The 17,839-nt window shown below is 45.2% G+C and overlaps 2 protein-coding genes and 1 pseudogene across 2 annotated transcripts; all 3 read left to right on the top strand.

Moving 5' to 3' along the window:
* The first annotated feature begins 1,215 nt into the window (after positions 1-1,215).
* On the top strand, positions 1,216-3,242 carry LOC147987639 (uncharacterized). The gene is made up of 3 exons (XM_087540386.1): positions 1,216-2,074; positions 2,219-2,451; positions 2,604-3,242. The coding sequence occupies exons 1-3, from the start codon at positions 1,216-1,218 to the stop codon at positions 3,240-3,242; spliced, it is 1,731 nt and encodes a 576-aa protein (XP_087396512.1).
* A 4,015-nt stretch (positions 3,243-7,257) lies between these two features.
* Positions 7,258-8,454, top strand: LOC147987638 (uncharacterized). The gene has a single exon (XM_087542462.1). It carries the CDS (start codon positions 7,258-7,260, stop codon positions 8,452-8,454), a length of 1,197 nt encoding a protein of 398 aa, XP_087398588.1.
* Positions 8,455-11,427: 2,973 nt separating this feature from the next.
* LOC125541932 (small nucleolar RNA Z247) lies at positions 11,428-11,566 on the top strand (annotated as a pseudogene).
* The last annotated feature ends 6,273 nt before the right edge of the window (positions 11,567-17,839 follow it).

Raw genomic sequence — 17,839 nt, 5'->3', positions numbered from 1 at the left:
ACTCCATCCTAACCGGCGAAAAATAGAGACGCAATCAGCACATTAATTGGGCAAACCTACTCGAATCGAGTGTTCAAATGCACAACTAAGCTCAATCTAAACAGGAGGTGAGACTTACCCCTCGGGAACCCAGTCGTGGATGTGGCGGATCTCCGGCCCGATGCCTGCCTCGCCAAATACTCCGGGGTCGCCGCTGCTCGCCATTTCGCCCTAGGGTTCTTCCTCCTAGTTTAAACAGCTCCAGCAGCCCCCCATCTTTGAGCGCTCCGGCCGGGCGCACGAAAGGAGGCCGCGCCGCGGGTCGAGCAGGTGGCGGGCGCCCCACACGTGGCGTCGCAGGAAGGTGGCGGGTGTCGCAGGTAGCCGCGGAGCGTAGGCGCAGGACGGTAGCGGCGGAGCAGGCCATGAAGCTGATGGCGGGGCAGGTGCTGGCCGCGGCGCAGGTGGCGGCGGCGGCGTAGGACAGCCAGCCGACGGATGGGCAGAGTGAGCTAGAATCCTACGAATGATTTGGGGATTTAGTTGCACGGGCCTACATGTCAGCTCCGGACCCACGTCCATGCGGTCCCATGTGTAAGCTCCGGATCCACAACCACTAACGCCGGCGGACGGAATGGACTCAAATATGGCCATTTGGCCTCGTCATAGTAGCTGTGCATGGACTAGGGGCAAAACTGAGCACAATTCGCATCTGAGAGCAAAACTGAGCACATGAACACTAGTGAGGGCAAAATGATAATTAACCCTATTTTTATGGAAAAAAAATCTAAACACCACAGGCCACTTTGTGGCTCGAGCCTCGCCGGGCTACATAGCTCCCTGCTATCCTAGCCTCTGGAGAAATTAGTTGAGAAAACCGCCACTACATGTCGTTTCGTGTCGCGCTGCGCATACATGCTATTGCGTTTACTGTTTTTTTTTTTGAGCTAAAGGGTTGCGTTCGACAATTTTGCGAAAAAAAAAGGATTGTGTTTGAGAAAGGAATCGAAAGAAACAAAGTAGTTCGCTCAAACAAGTCAGCATTGGGCCTAAATCGTCCTAACAGGCCCATCAACAGGGTCGCACCGGACCAGATCCGGACAGTCGAATCAATCTAGGAGACGGAGACGGCGACGGAGAGGATTTGCTGCATCCCCGCCGAGAGAGAGAATAAGTTCGATCGCCGGAAACTCACGCGCCACCGCAGCAGCGTGACCGTCCGTCCAGGGGAAGAAGATGGGCTCGAGCAAAACCAACTCGCAGCTGGTGTATCTGCCCCACTCTGCCTGGGACGACGAGGAAGATCTCCTGGACTACTTCAACTCCATCTTGCAAGACATGGAGGATCTGGGCCACCGGATGCTATCCACCACGTATGTCCTTGGCAAATCCGACGCCATCGTCTCGCCGTACAAGACCGAGGAGCTCGTCAGGGCGGCATCTATGTTGATGCACATGTCCGAGGATTTCTACAAAGGTATCAAGGAGGCGGAGGCGCCTGAGGGGATCAAGGATAATAAGAATGAAGAGGAGGAGGAGGCGAAGATGATGCGCTCTAACGGGTTCCTGAGTGTCTACCACGATTACTTGGAATGCCCCGATGAGTATGTCAAGGAGAAGGAGGAGGAGGAGAAAAAGAGGAAGCAGGAGGAGGAGCGTGAGAAGAAGGAGAAGGAGGAGCGTGAGAAGAAGGAAAAGGAGGAGGAGCACAAGAGGAAGGAGGAGAAGGAGAAGGCGTTGGAGGAAAAGAAGAAGAAGGATGAGGAGGATAGGAAGAGGAGGAAGGAGGAGTGGATGAAGATGACGGCGCAGGACAAGCACAAGTACAAAGAGGACGAGAAGAAGCGGAACATGGAGAAGAGGAAGGAGAGGAAGGAGAAGGAGGACGAGGAGAGGAGGAACCAGGCGGAGGAGAGGAGGAACCAGGCGGAGGAGTGGAAAAGGGCTTTTGATTATGAGGAGGAGATGGAATCCACAATGGAGTATCTCAAAAATCGGATGGTTATCGAGCAGGATTTTTTTGATGGCTGTCGTCGCATGTGGGAACATGCTCGGGGCTCCGAGATTGGGCGGTGCGGTGCCTTCGAAGATAAAAGTAAGTAAACATGTCCACTCTGCTTACCTCACTTAACTTATTAGTAATTTGTTTAATCAAGGAAATGGAAGACAAGAGATTTAATTTAGCTGTTCATATATTTGATTTCTAACGGTAAGTGTGCACTTTGCTTTGGTCCTGCAGCCTTATTGAGCCCTATGTTCTTTACACACTACACACCCTGTACCATCCCATCATCTGCTGCGGTCACTGGGAGCACCTTGCAAATCTACTCCTTCAGAATTCTTGAACTAAAAGGCAACTTGAACTGGCCACTCTATGTCTACGGCCTGATCGCTGCTCGAGACACCGTGGACCGCAATCGTAACATTCTCTTCAACCGGTCGATGTTTAAATGTCAACTACTCACCCAAAATGTATGTATTGTATCTAGTTTTCTCTACATTTTCTTTTATTTTATTTGGTTCTTCCTGCTTATTTCATACAAATACATAGCCCATTGCAACTAAGGTTTTATTTTTTTGCGAAACCACTGCAAATTAGGTATAGTGATATGATGCTTTTGCAGGATCCTTTTTTACGCTTGAGCGGTCCCTCTCGTGCAATTGTAGCTCTGGACCCCGTTGACTTTGAAGTTGAACTAAAACTACATGACGGAGTGGGATGGGAGTCCCAAGATAGACCATTGATGAATGTTAGCAACCGTTATGATGGTACTGATCGTACCATTCTCTTCCACAGCTGCTGGTGTACAGCAGAGTTAAGCCTTCAGCGACTTGCTACAACGGTCCAGGCCACTATTGTTGGTGTTCGCGTGGTTGAAGGGGGGTGGCCTTTTAAATATGGAGGTCGAATTGCTTGCTCCCAGTCTGCTGCAGAGGTTATTGAATCCACATCTATGGAAGTTGTGTTGCTGGATTGTCATGGTGAAGGAATGCCTGTTGGACCAAATGGTTACCTTCAGTTGTCAAGGAATGTTGTTTCAGTAGAATTACAAGGAGAATTGAAAGTTGTCATACAAGCTTACTTGGAATCTGGTCGTATTGATGACCACGAGGGTCATGTATACTTCCCTCCCAAACATTGTCAAACAAGTACACTTGAATGCTTCATTAGCGACTTCAAGATGGAGATAACCGTTGCTTGGTCCCGCCTGGTCCGAGACAGAATGGATGTGCTGATAGAGGGGCACATCGGCAAGGAGTAGAGGCTATATGTTTTCAAGGAGTGGTGTCATGTTTTTCCAATTATATCTATTTTATTGTTGTCTTTTCACTAAAATGTTAAGTATTTATATATTGACTAGCTATGTCAGATGTCCAACTGTGTGTGTATCCGTTGTACCTTATTCTATCCAACTGTTGATGTAATGGCTATAACTTATCTGCTCTGTTGTGTGAAGTATCCGGTTTTGATTAATTGTATTTATGTTATTTCAAATGTCCAAATTGCAATACATTTTTTTCCTGACTAGTGCATAATTTCAACTTATGGGCTTGTGTTCGAGTAACCTTTGTTAGAAAATGAAGTGCCAGAATATTATAGACTATGTTTTGTTCGATTTACTCTTGTTGATCACTCTATATTGTTGATTCTTTCCATGTATATAATTTTTGTTTGTAAGAATTTACATATATCATAAAAATACAGTTGATGAAATAATGTGGTCCTTGTTGTGTTTTCCTCTTATTTGGGCTTGTGTTTAACATTATAATCCAGTGAAATAACATTAAATAATATATTTTTCTAGTTTTCTTTCTGGTTGCCATGGATGCCCATGACATTCTTGAATCATTTGCATCAAGATTGCCTGTTGATAGATGGGGGAGTTGCAACTTCGAAAATCAGCAGGTCAGTTCAGCACTGGGAATGACAAAGTTCAGGTGAAACCCAACTATTTTGGGACTTTTCTCTCTCCATTGGCGATGAAACTAAATGCCTGAATTGCTGATTGCGATCATGACTCATGAAAAAGAAAATTCTATTGAGGCAGCAGTTTGTCTTGAATGTTATTATTTTGTTCATTGATTTAAGTATCTTCTCTTGTATTCATTCCTCGGTCTTCATTTTCATTTTTGTAATCGGTTATTCAGTCCTTATGTATGCATCACTTTTTAGTTTAGTCCTTTTGATCTTTTTCTTTTTTCCTCATTACATTTTGTTTTGTTACATCTCTCATTCTCCTCATTCAGTTACTGTATTTTTTTTCTCATTCAATTCATTTAGTTATTTCATTATATATATGAGCCATGTCATTCCTCATTCATAATTCTTTGTCCCTATCTTGCTTTCACATATATATAATTATTCCTGTAAGTCAAGGTCCTTCTATGTTTTCCTTCCTTTTACATTCCTTACATTTTTCTTTCTTGCCCATGTCTTCGGATGCCGATTCGTAAAGGAGTGGCCTGTGCATATAGGTGATTGGACAAGGAAGAAGAATCAAGATTGGTCAGGTTTATTAAGCCATTTTCTTGATCCATTGAGTAGAAATCGTCATTTTTTTTGCTAGTTAGTGTGAATGTTCCGAACCTTACTTTTATTATCATGTCCTTTTTTTCTCATTGGATTTAGTGTGTGTTCTTTAGTCACCAATCTCACAGGTATCAGATTTCAGTAATATCTCAAATCTCTCTCTTTCAATGCAGCTTCCAATGTTTTCATCATGTAAGTCTGTATATCCTTATTTTACATTCTTGCCTAAAGTTTTTGTATTCGATGTGTTTGTTTGTCAGCAACAGGATTGAGAAAGATTTCTATGTCTCTACGCCATAAAAGCCGGCCACAAGATTCAGTTTAAAGTGGATGCCCTTAACCAAGTTTTGGATATGTGAACATGAGCTGGCGAGGGGTTTTCAATGGATGCGAGTCACAGGTAACGCAGTGCACTTCTTCTTCAGATGGCCGGCTCTACTTCGAATCCGGATGGTAGAAATTCGCTTCCGAGATTCAACTCCAAACATGGATTCTCTTGCTCATGGATTTTCATGATAATTTAGCGCTTGATTGTCTATATATCATACTTAAGTTTAGTTAATGTCATTTTTTCAAGGTCAGGGCAGTCATGTCTGCTATATATCCAAGACATGTATGATCAGACCATAAACATGCAGTACTTGTGTTCCTTTTCATGTCTCTTCTTTGGTGCCGTACTTTTAGTCCAAGTTCTAGTGAACATTGTGGTTTCTTTTGCCAGACAGGGCCGTCCAGGGGCCTGTGCGAGAAGTGCGACCGCACAGGGCCCCCATATCCCAAGGGCCCCCAACTTTGGGCCGACGTTGTATATTTTTTATTAGGCCATTTAATTTCTTTGCATTGTTTTGGGGCGCCTATGGTCTGGTCTGACCGCTTGAGTGCTCCCTCCCAATGGCGATCGATCGCACGCCCTGAACTCTCTTCCCAACCCTAGGTCAGCTCTCTGCCCCATGACTTGATCTAATCTGCTCAGCGAGGCGTGACGGCAAGAAGCGGGATGGCAGGGGCAGGCAGCAGAATTCGCCCCAAAAATTCAGGTAGAAACCAGTGCCGGCAAGGGCCAATGCCACCAAGAAAAGCAGAAGGCAGCCGGCAGTCAAGCGCCCGAGCTTAGGCCGGATCGATTTGCAGATTAATCAGGTGCGCCCAAGACCAAGTAGATTTAATTTAGGTTATTTTTCTTTTCAATAATTTAATGGCTAACGAGTACATTGTATATGTGCATCAGTTCTTAAGTTAACTAATAAATTGCTATATGTTTATTGCTCAACCGATGTAATCTTTATAGAAGATAGTTGGTGTATTAGATATATTTCATAAAACTGTATGGAATACCAACTATTTAAAGCTAATATGACTTAAATGAAAGTGTCCTTTAGTCATATTAATATTTTAGTTACAAGATTTTTCATATTTTAGGTTATCATTTGCATTTCGCATCGGGGCCCCAATTCTTGGAGACGGCCCTGTTGCCAGCATGCGTTGTGGATTCTTCTCCAGGTTAGTGTGTCTCAGTTTTCAAACCCGTTGTATTTCTTCCTTTCTTTTTGTGTGGCTAGTTTTCCTTTTCAACTCCTGGGATAGTTCAGTAGGAAACAAACGAAAACGTACAATGTACCAAGACGGAGGCAAATCATGAATAAATGGGCACATGTCACATCTTCATTGGATTTTTTTTTTGACTTAGGTTAAAATCAAAATCAGTCGACTGTTAATAGACAGTCCCATGTTTGGTACAGTGATTTATAAAGTGTCAAGTTATCTAGAAAAGCTAGAAAAATATTTGAGCACGCTTTGAAAAAGTCTGCTTCTTGAGCTCTAGAACATAAATACTTTTATTTTTATTTTATAAGAACAATAACCAGATGCCAAGGAGAAAGGGTCCACGCACATCAAATTTGACTCACGGCTCGACGACTTTGCTGTCTCACTCAGATGAATATATGACTCAAGGGCAAGGCGATAAGAAGGACATGGATTTTTACTAACTCTATGCGCGCACAACTAAATCGCTGCCACTCATCAAGCGTGATGTCCAATCGACATGGGCCACCACCGTGTCAGCCATGCAAGTCCTTTATATTCTTTGTCAAAAGTGGCTGCATTCATCACGTTTTGAGGTGGTAATACTAGACTGCAATACTTTTTAGTTGGGCGTCTAACCAACCTGGATGCTAATTAAGATCTCACATTCAGAATTAATATTTTGGGATTCCTTTCTTTCACACACCACGAACTAACAATCACACTGTGTATATAAAGTTCTTCTATTTTTTATGGCAAAGTTCAGAAACCGTGTTAACAAAGTTCTTCGGCTTCAGATAAAATTTCTAGCAAAGTTCTTTAATATTTCTAACAAAGTGCAGACCTACAATCTATAAAGTTCTTCACTGTTTCAAACAAAAATATTTTTCAAATGTATCCAAACCAGATCTTGTTCTAAAGGGCTTGGCACCACGAGTTCAAATATGTAAAAAGTTCAAAAAACATAATTTTGGTTTGAAAAATATGAATCATCTAAATTGTCATAGCAAAATAAAAGGTGATTTAATTAGAAGGGAGAGGGAAGATAAAGTAAGCATGCATGTGTCAGTATGTGCAGCGTGTGTGCAGGGAGAGAGAGAGGAAAGAAACTTGCACATGCAAGGGGCACGCATCCACATGAATAAGCAACGCCAGGGATTCGCGTTGTGCGCGCGCAAAGAACCATCAGAAACAAACTGAAAGTTGGTGGGAGAAGACAGGAAATGGCGACAGAGAAGGTGTTGAGCGACGACAACTTGCTGGAGGAGATCCTCCTCCGGCTCGACCTCCCCACCTGCCTCCTCCGCGCCTCCGTCGCCTGCTCCCGCTGGCTCTGCGCCGTCTCCCGGCCGGCCTTCCTCCGCCGCTTCCGCAGGCTCCACGCGCCCCGTCTCCTTGGCTTCTACGTCGTCGGCGACGGCGTCCCGCGCCAAGACTTCGTGCCGGTCCCCAGCCCTCCTGAGCTGGCCGCCGTCCTCCGCCGTGCCAGCTCTGGCCTCGACGCCTACCCCGATTTCTCGTTCACCATCGACGACTGCCGCAACGGCCGCCTCCTCGTCGACGGCTACAGAGTCGGCGGCACTCGGGTGGTCAGCCCGCTGCTGCATCGGCAGCACCACCTGGCGCCGGCGCTAGTCCTCCCGCCTCCGCCGCCGGCCAGCCTCGACGGGGTCTCACACGGCTACACCTTCCTCCCGGAGGACGGCGGCGACGGCGCGTCCTACCACCGCGTGGATCTGGAGCACCACGGCCGGCAGGTCTCGGCGCAGTTGTCCGTGCTTGCATCCGGCGCCTCGACGGTCCAGATCGCCAAAGCGGAGCTCCCGGAGCCGCCAGACAGAATCCCCAAACTAACCGTGCTCCTCCGCGGCAAGCTCTACATGGTGACCACGGCCGAATACATCCTCGGGTTAGACTTGGCCGCGGCGAGCTTCTTCGTGGTCCGGCTCCCTGACGGCGTCAGGTACCAGTACTTCGGCAGCATGGTCCTGTCCCGAGGATATGACGACCACGACCACGAAGGTGATCACCTCTACCTTTTCCATGTGGTGGATAGGTTTCAGCTGCAGGTCTGGCGCCGCCGGCCATGGACAACGGTGGCAGATGACGAGGCCCAGTGGGTTCTTGTGCACAGCATCTGTCTGCGCGAGGGGTGCGACCATCTTGTGCAGCAGACGCTCGTAGGTTTCTATGTGGTCGGGGTCGGGGAGAACGCCGAGTTGGCCTTCTCGGAGGAGGATAGTGGCGTCGTCGTCTTGCTGTGGCTAGGGAGCAGGACAGTGGAGAAGGTGTACCAGAGGGACCCGGACAACGATGAACTCATCGTCGTGTATCCATCTACCATCAAGCAAGCAGAGCAAAGTTCAGGAACCTGGGAGAAGCAGAGCAAAGCTGAGCCTAGCTACAGAATGGTTCAGTGATTTTTAGTGACTGGAAGTCACTTGTGATGATGATTCTTGTATGTATTCATGCATAAAAAATATCTGAATTAAAATTCCGAGTTGCACCAGTGAGCTTGTTCTTTAATTAACAGGGCAATTATTCCCGTATCTTAGTTCACTCAAGGAATACCATGTCAGTTGATAACTTTGTAAATATTCTTCATTAGCAAGGAGTCATTCGGCGCCTCCACCTGTTAAAGAACAAGCTCGCCGGCGGCAATATTCGACCGCACATCGTCAGCGGAATAGAATTCAGAGATCGAAGGCTGCCAATGCGCGTGTGGTGGAATCCTGCCGCTGATATTATGGCTCAGCAACAGATCGATAAAGTTGGGCAAGCCGCCGTTGGAAGATGATATCTCACTGGAAATGCTATCGTTGACTCGTCGTTCATCAGGGCGAGGCTCCATGATTTCTGCGGCAATGTCAGAGAAGCAGAGAAGAGATAAGCCTAGCTTCAGTATGGTTCACTGACTTTTGTACTGGGAATTTTAGTGATTGAAAGTTCACTTGTGATAATGATCACTTTATGTATTCTTATATAAAAATATCTGAATTAGAATGACAGGTGTTTATCATTCGAATTAAAAGTTTACCCATCATCTATGTAAGTAATACATTCTTTTTTATCGAGCTTTATAGTAAATTTTGCCTCATCTTTTTGTTCGGTACATATACTCCATTGCACTGCTTGCTAGAATATTATGTTTGTCTTGCTTGCATTTTTTCTGTTGCTTTCCAATGGCATCAACTGCGGTGTTTATTATACTGCTTAATTATAATGTTCTTCTGTCATTCAGTAATCAACAGATCATTTGTGGGGTTACTAAATGCACAGTTTCTTACAGCTGAAAATAGGAACTTAGCTTGCGGAAGTACCTTTCTACACCCAGGAGCAAATGCTCCTGCTATGAATAGTAAAATTAAAAAACTAGAAAAAATGTTCAAAAAATTCTGAAATTTTTTTGTGACATACTTTCACAAATGTTTGATGTGCATGCAAAATTTCATTGCGAAATCACATTGGTGGAAGGCGTGCCAAAAAAATCAGAGCTCCAAAATGCTTTTGTAAGTAACATTTTCAGAGTATCGATTTTGTTTTTTTTACCACGCCTTCCATCAGTGTGATTTTGCGATGAAATTTTGTAGGCACAACAAACATTTGTGAAAGTATGGCACAAAAAAATTTCAGAATTTTTTGAATTGTTTTTGAATTTATTTGATTTTACTGTTCACACTAGGAGCATTTGCTCCTGGGTGTAGAAACTCCACGTCCCTTAGCTTGGTACATGGGCCTAAATTGTTTGTTACAGTTTACCATATACTCCCTCCATCCCAAAATAAGTGTCTCAACTTCAGTATAAAATAAAAATAGAATTCAAACTTCATTTGGGTGTTCTATTATGTTCTTCATTTTTGTTGAAGGTTCGTTGGTTGCTTCCTCATGTCATGGAACTCCACTTCTATTTAAGTTTGTTGAATTTGATGTCAATTTCATGACGGTAGATTCTGTTCTGATACTACTACATTCACTTGCCACTGTCAATGGTTGGATATACATTAAAGGGATGGTGATACTTACTTCCATCCAACCCAAAATAAGTGTCCCTGATTTAGTACAATGTTAATATACAACATTTACTCACAATTCTTCTCGTACATTAATTTGACCACTCTAGCTTGTTAAATACTCTCTCAACTCTAATGGCGTACACTATATGAGACGCCATGTTTTTTAATACTGGAAGCAGTAATCTAAATAACACAATATTAGATCATACTCCCTCTTTAAACAAATATAAGATCGCTTAAATCACTACTCTAGTGATATAAACGATATTATATTTATTTACAAAGGGAGTATATAATAACTATATTTGATAGCGATCCGCCAACTAGTCGCTCGCGGTTGAGGCCTCTTTCTATTTGTAACCTTTCGATATTAATGATGGCAGCAGTTTGCCACACAAGCATAGGTTGTGCACATATGCCGCCCGCATAGCTTGGTGCTTCTGAAAAGTGAAGTTTTCTAGGGGGTGTACCAAAGCAAAGTTCTGCTCCTTAATAGTTAGGACGCCACTGGCTCACAAGCTTTTGCAAGCCGAGAAATAACCTCGAAATGGAGCCTACATGCACTTCAAGCTGCCAGAGAACAAGCTCACCAGTAGTAGGATTCTAGCACACATTGTTGGCACATCGTTAATGGAAAGTGTTAAAAGTGTAGGACCATAGTTGTAACGTGACATTGTAACGTGATTGTATTTGAGTTGAGGCGTAGGTTGTTGGCTAGGATAATCTCTATCTCATGTATAGCTTAGAGTAGAGGACAAGTTAACAACCAACTAACCACCTGCGCCTTATCATGTAATTGCTCTGCCTATATTAACACGAAGGCGTCCCTGCCAGGAGGCAACACGCTTAACCCTAGATTTTGCATGATCATCAGAGCACTTCTCGAGATCATCCATGGCGACACCTTCAAACTCCTTCCCATCCTCTCCGTTTGTGCACGCCGTCTTCGAGAAGCTCAGCAAGAACAACCAAGCCCTATGGCGGGCGACGGTCCTGTCGGCGATCAGAGGTGCCCGCATGGAGAAGTACCTCGACGTCGATCACCAGGTGCCACCCATGCACCTTGAAGAAGCCACATCCCATGGCAAAAGCAAGACAAAGAAGCCCAACCCGGATTTCCAGACCTGGTACGCTCAAGATCAGCAAGTCTTTTCTTACCTTCTGACAACTCTGCCCTGTGAGATGGCCGTCCAGGTCGCTACTTGTCACACATCGGCGGGGCTCTGGAACACGATTGCAGAGATGCTTGCATCTCACACTCGTGCCCAGACTGTCAACGTGCGCATCACCCTCGCCAATCTGCAGAAGGGGAACTCCTTCATCACCGACTACGTCGGGAAAGTCAAGTCTCTGTGTGATGAACTCATCACAGCAGGGAAGAAGATCGATGACGACGACATCGTCTCTCACATCCTCACTGGCCTGGACGAGGAGTTTGATCCGGTGGTCTCTGCTATGTGCTCCAGAGTGGAGCCGATCACCGTGCCCGAGCTGTTCTCTCAGCTCATCAGCTTCGAGACAAGGATGAAGCTTCGCGGCGGAGTGTCGCAGTCCTCCGCTAACGCTGCCACCAGAGGCCGCGGGCGCGGTGGTGACCGTGGCCGTGGCCGCGGCGGAAACGGCAACAACGGTGGTGACCGTGGTCGCCCCTACATCAAGCCTGGCGGCCGCGGTGGACAAGGAGGAGGCGGCCACTACAACAACAACGGTGGCGGGGGAAACTACAACAACAATGCCCCTGCACCGAGGATCCAGTGCCAGATCTGTGGCAAATTGGGCCATCCAGCATGGAAGTGCTGGAAGCGCTATGATGAAGCCTACCAAGGAGGAGAAGAGAGGAGGGCGAACCTGGCAGCACCTCAGTATGGGGTGGGCACAAACTGGTACCTTGACAGCGGCGCCACCGATCACATCACATGAGACCTTGAGAAGCTGACTGTCCGCGACCACTACACTGGGAACGAGCAAATCCACACTGCTGGCGGGTCAGGTATGGCTATAGAACATATTGGTCACTCAGCTATTCATACCCCTGATCGTGATCTTTACCTAAATAATATTCTTCATGTTCTAGAAGCTAGCAAGAGCCTAATCTCTACTAGGTCTTGCTCTTGACAATGATACACTCTGTGAAATTCACCCTCACTCTTTTCTTGTTAAGGAACGGGGAACGAGGAAGGTTCTTCTTCGAGGCAGGGGTAGATGTGGTCTATACCCCATCAAGCACAAGGGATCCAACGTCAAGAAGCAGATGCTCAGTGCCACCAAGATATCTTCGGATAGATGGCACCGACGTTTAGGTCACCCATCTCCTTTAGTTGTCAGGAGAATTCTTAGCCAAAATAAACTCCCTTGTGCTAGTTTTTCCAGTAGTGATTCTATTTGTGACGCCTGTCAACAGGGAAAAAGTCACCAATTACCTTATCCAAAATCAATAAGTGAATCCAAGTTTCCTTTAGAACTTATTTTCTCTGATGTTTGGGGACCTGCTGTTGAAACAGTAGGCAGAAAGAAATACTATGTGAGTTTAATCGATGACTTCAGCAAGTTCACATGGATATATTTGATCAAACACAAGTCTGAAGTTTTTCAAAAATTTCATGACTTTCAGCACCTTGTTGAACGACAGTTTAATCGCAAAATTCTTGCTCTTCAGACAGATTGGGGAGGGGAGTATGAAAAACTCAGCTCCTTCTTCACCAAAATAGGAATATCTCATCATGTATCTTGTCCCCATGCGCATCAACAGAACGGGTCAGCAGAGAGAAAACATCGACATATAGTCGAAGCGGGCTTGTATCTTCTTGCCCAAGCCTCTATGCCCTTAAAATTTTGGGATGAGGCGTTTATTGCTGCTACCTATTTGATCAATCGCCTCCCCAGCAAAGTTATCAAGTTTAAAACCCCTCTTGAGCGATTGTTCCATGAAAAACCCAATTATTCTGCACTTAGGATTTTTGGGTGTGCTTGTTGGCCCAACCTCCGACCCTATAACAGGCACAAACTTCAGTTTCGTTCCAAACAATGCACCTTTCTTGGATATAGCAATCTTCACAAAGGTTTTAAATGCCTTGATATTTCAACAGGACGAGTGTATATCTCCAGGTATGTCATCTTCGATGAAAATGTATTTCCCTTCGCTACACTTCACCCAAATGCCGGTGCACGGCTTCGGGTAGAAATTCTTCTTTTGAGTCCGGAGTTACTAAACCCAACCGATCATGGGGATGAATATTATGCTGATGATCATTTGTTATATAGCCCTACTTCTGACGGAGATAGCAGTGAAAAAAACTGCACTCCAAATGCTTGTGATTTTATGCAAGAACAGCAGGAAACACCTGGCGGCGAACACGAGGCAGATTCGCCTGGACACGCCGATTCTGGAGCTGACGTGGGAACAGATCCCCAGGCGGATCCGCTGACACCCCAGGCAGATCCTCCAACGCCGCCCCCACCAGAATCCAGGGCCATCCACTCCCCGGGTGACGCCTGGCACGGGTCTCCAGGCCGGTCGGGTGGGCCGGCCTCTTCTCTGTCTCCGTGCCCGAGTCGTCACGAGGTGGGTGGGCCTGAACCTGGTCACCTGTCCCCCGCTGCGCGGCGCAATGATGGCGGGCGCGACCGCGCGCTGGCCCGTGGTCATGTGGCGCCCGCTGACTCATCAAGGCGGGATTCTCCTGCTCCCCCAGCACGCGATCCAACATCGTCCGACCGCGCGACAGACGAGGTTGGTTCTGCTGTGGCGGGATCAGGATCTTCTGCGGTTGCCGCACCTATACGCTCCAACACACCTCCTCGGATGACTACACGAGCACAACGAGGTATTTCAAAACCCACAGTTTACAAAGATGGGACACTCAGGTATAATAAGCACTTCAAATTTGCAAATTTTGCTTCTACTGGTGAGCCCCAAAACTTGACCGAAGCTCTAGGAAATGATAATTGGAGAAATGCCATGAATATAGAGTATCATGCACTTATGAAAAACCAAACTTGGCGTTTGGTTCCTCCTAAGTGAGAGAGGAATATTATTGATTGTAAATGGGTGTATAAAATTAAAAAGAGACCTGATGGTACAATAGATAGATATAAGGCTAGACTAGTAGCTAAGGGCTTCAAACAATGCTATGGTATTGACTATGAGGATACTTTTAGTCCCGTAGTTAAAGCTGCTACTATTAGACTTGTTCTATCTATTGCTGTCTCCAGGGGATGGAGTCTTCGCCAATTGGATGTTCAGAATGTGTTCTTACATGGCGTTCTCGAGGAGGAGGTCTATATGAGACAACCACCTGGGTTTGAAAATGGTTCAAAGCCACATCATGTGTGCAAGTTGGACAAGGCCTTGTATGGTCTAAAGCAGGCACCTAGAGCCTGGTATTCAAGATTAAGTGCAAAGCCTCAGCAACTTGGTTTCAAGCCTTCAAGGGGTGACACTTCTCTTTTCTTCTTCAAGAAAGGGAAGGTGATGATATTTATGTTAATTTATGTTGATGACATAATTGTTGCCAGCTCTTCACAGGAAGCTAGCGCAGCATTGTTATCAAATTTGAAAAATGAGTTTGCTCTTAAAGTCCTAGGAGAGTTACACTACTTCCTAGGTATTGAGGTAAAAAATTTGCATGATGGTATTATGTTAACTCAGGAAAAATATGCCAATGATGTAATCAGACGTGTAGGAATGAAGGATTGCAAACCTCCAGCACACCTATGGCTATCACTGATAAGTTGTCATTATATGAAGGAGAATTACTAAGCCCAGAAGAAGGAACTAAGTACAGAAGTGTAGTTGGGGCTCTCCAGTACTTGACACTAACAAGACCTGATATATCCTTTGCTGTTAATAAAGTTTGTCAATTCTTACATGCTCCTACCTTTGTACATTGGACAGCTGTAAAAAGGATATTGAGGTATCTTGAAGGGAGTGCCAACACTGGGCTGAAATTGTGTAAATCTTCTTCAACCACAGTAAGTGTGTTTTTTGATGCAGACTGGGCTGGATGCCCTGATGATAGAAGATCTACAGGGGGATTTGCAGTCTTTCTTCGGTCGAATCTGATATCTTGGAGTGCTAAGAAGCATGCTACAGTGTCACGCTCAAGCACTGAGGCAGAATATAATTCTTTGGCAAATGCAGCAGCTGAGGTAATGTGGATTGAAACTTTACTTGATGAACTTGGCATTGGAAGAACAAGTGTGTCGTGCTTATGGTGTGACAATCTTGGAGCAACGTATTTGTCTGCAAATCCAGTGTTTCATGCACGAACAAAGCACATAGAGATTGATTACCATTTTGTACGAGAAAGGGTTGCACAAAAGTTGCTGGATATTCAGTTCATCCCAACAGGAGATCAAGTTGCAGATGGGTTCACAAAACCGTTACAAGTCAAGCAACTACAGGCCTTCAAGCACAATCTGAACCTTGATACGTTAAGATTGAGGTAGGATGTTAAAAGTGTAGGACCATAGTTGTAATGTGACATTGTAACGTGATTGTATTTGAGTTGAGGCATAGGTTGTTGGCTAGGATAATCTCTATCTCATGTATAGCTTGGAGTAGAGGACAAGTTAACAACCAACTAACCACCCGCGCCTTATCATGTAATTGCTCTGCCTATATTAACACGAAGGCGTCCCTGCCAGGAGGTAACACGCTTAACCCTAGATTTTACAGAAAGACGATGTGCTAGCGATGTGCAGTGGAATCTCACCCCTCTGATCTTGTTATGGCTCAAAGACAGATCGATAAGGTCGGGAAAGGCAGCGAGACAAACAGATATATCACCAGAAAGGTTATCAGTGACTCATTACTCAGCAGGCACTAGTGGAAAAAGGGCCTAATGTGAAGCACATTAGTCCCGGTTTGCAACTAAACCGGTACTAATGTGACCATTAGTGCCGGTTCCAACGGCTAGGCGGTCGGCGCTCATTAGTACCGGTTCATGCCACGAACCAGTACTAAATAGTTAGTGGCTGGCTGCTGTCAGGCTGGGGCCTGACCAATCCATTTAGTATCGGTTCTCGGTAAGAAACGGTACTAATGATTTTGTGACAGGCTGTTTTTAGTCCCACCTCGCTCCCCTAACAGGGTTTTTATCACCTTAAATATATTACTTCTCAAACTATCACAAGAACTTGGTCTTCATTGAACTCTATGTGTAAAATTTGTGGCTGCAATATGAGTCTTTACCGGTTTCTAAACCGTTGAGGACTCATATTGACAATTCAGATTGTACACAAAAAGATCTTTGGTGATCAATGTAGTTTTAATGTATATTTTTACATGTTTACACCATCACTCTCTCCTCTCTCCACTCACACTCACCCGGTCTCCCCCGTCAACCCCCCCGCGCCGGTCCTCCCCCGCCGGCCGCCCCTCACTCTCTCCTGACTTAGCATGTGCAAAATGAACTCCGAAAAGGTTGAAACTTAGCCCTGAAATTGAAAAGCACTACCAATGAACTCTGAAAAGGTTGAAACTTGACATGGTATCATCATTTCACCCGCATAGCATGTGCAAAAAAGTAGAGAGGGTTACGGCAAAAACTGGATGCACTTCGTGTACAAACTGGACAATCTCTTTCGAAGATCAGCGTTTCGGACGAAAACTCATCTGTTACACCGGTAATTTAAAATTCTAATAACTTATTACAACTCCTGACGTATTACCAATTTGAATATAATGATAAAACACACTAATATTAAACATAAGAAAAAATAATCACTGAAAAATCTATTTTTAAAGTTATGTTACTCACAAACTAGTGATTCACACAAATTTCAAATAATTCAAATTTAAACTATTTAAAATATTCACAAAGAAACTCTAAATACAGCAAAAAAATTACTCAAAAATAAATAAAAGAAAATATATAAAGCAGAAAAGAAAAAAATATAAAAAATATTTCGGCGCTACCCAGTGGGCCTGCTCGGCCTTGGGCGTCGATATGCAGGCCCAGCAGGCTCACAGGGCAGCGCGGCAAAGTTAGGCCCAGAAGCCTGCTTTAGAGAGGAGCTCGAAGGAGCAGCCGCGCTGGGTTTATAAACCAGTGCGGCTGCCCTTCGCTCGGCGAGGTGGGACTAAACTTTGTGCGCCGCTGCACGCGAGCGCACCCTCTTTAGTACCGGTTCGTGGCTTCAACCGGTACTAAAGGGAGGTTCTTTAGTACCGGGTGGAGCCACGACCCAGTACTAAAGAGGGTGCGTTTCCCGCCGCTCGGGCTGCCAAATTTGACCTTTAGTACCGGTTGGTGGCTCCAACCGATACTAAAGGCCTCTCCTATATAAGCAGCACTTACGAAAATTTTCAGTTAGTTTCTGTTCGTCTTCGTCGCGCGCGTCCCTGTGCCGCCCGCGTCACCGTCGTCGCTGCCCCCGTCATCGCCGCCCTAGCCCGTCGCCATCGTCACCGGCTGATAACACACAAGTATAGGGGATCGCAACAGTTTTCGAGGGTAGAGTATTCAACCCAAATTTATTGATTCGACACAAGGGGAGCCAAAGAATATTCTCAAGTATTAGCAATTGAGTTGTCAATTCAACCACACCTGGAAACTTAATAGCTGCAGCAAAGTGTTTAGTAGCAAAGTAATATGATAGTAGTGGCAACGGTAGCAAAAGGTAATGATAGCAAAAGTAATGTTTTTGGTATTTTGTAGTGGATGTAACAATAGCAACGGAAAAGTAAATAAGCGAAGAACAATCTATGGAAAGCTCGTAGGAAATGGATCGGTGATAGAGAATTATGCCGGATGTGGTTCATCATGTAATAGTCATAACCTAGGGTGAC

Source organism: Triticum urartu, chromosome 2A (genome assembly GCF_056163025.1).
Source record: "Triticum urartu cultivar PI428250 chromosome 2A, HENAU_Tu73, whole genome shotgun sequence".
NCBI classification, from domain to species: Eukaryota; Viridiplantae; Streptophyta; class Magnoliopsida; order Poales; family Poaceae; genus Triticum; species Triticum urartu.
The sequence above is the reverse complement of the archived record's forward strand: the minus strand, read 5'-3'. Positions and strand labels throughout refer to the sequence as shown.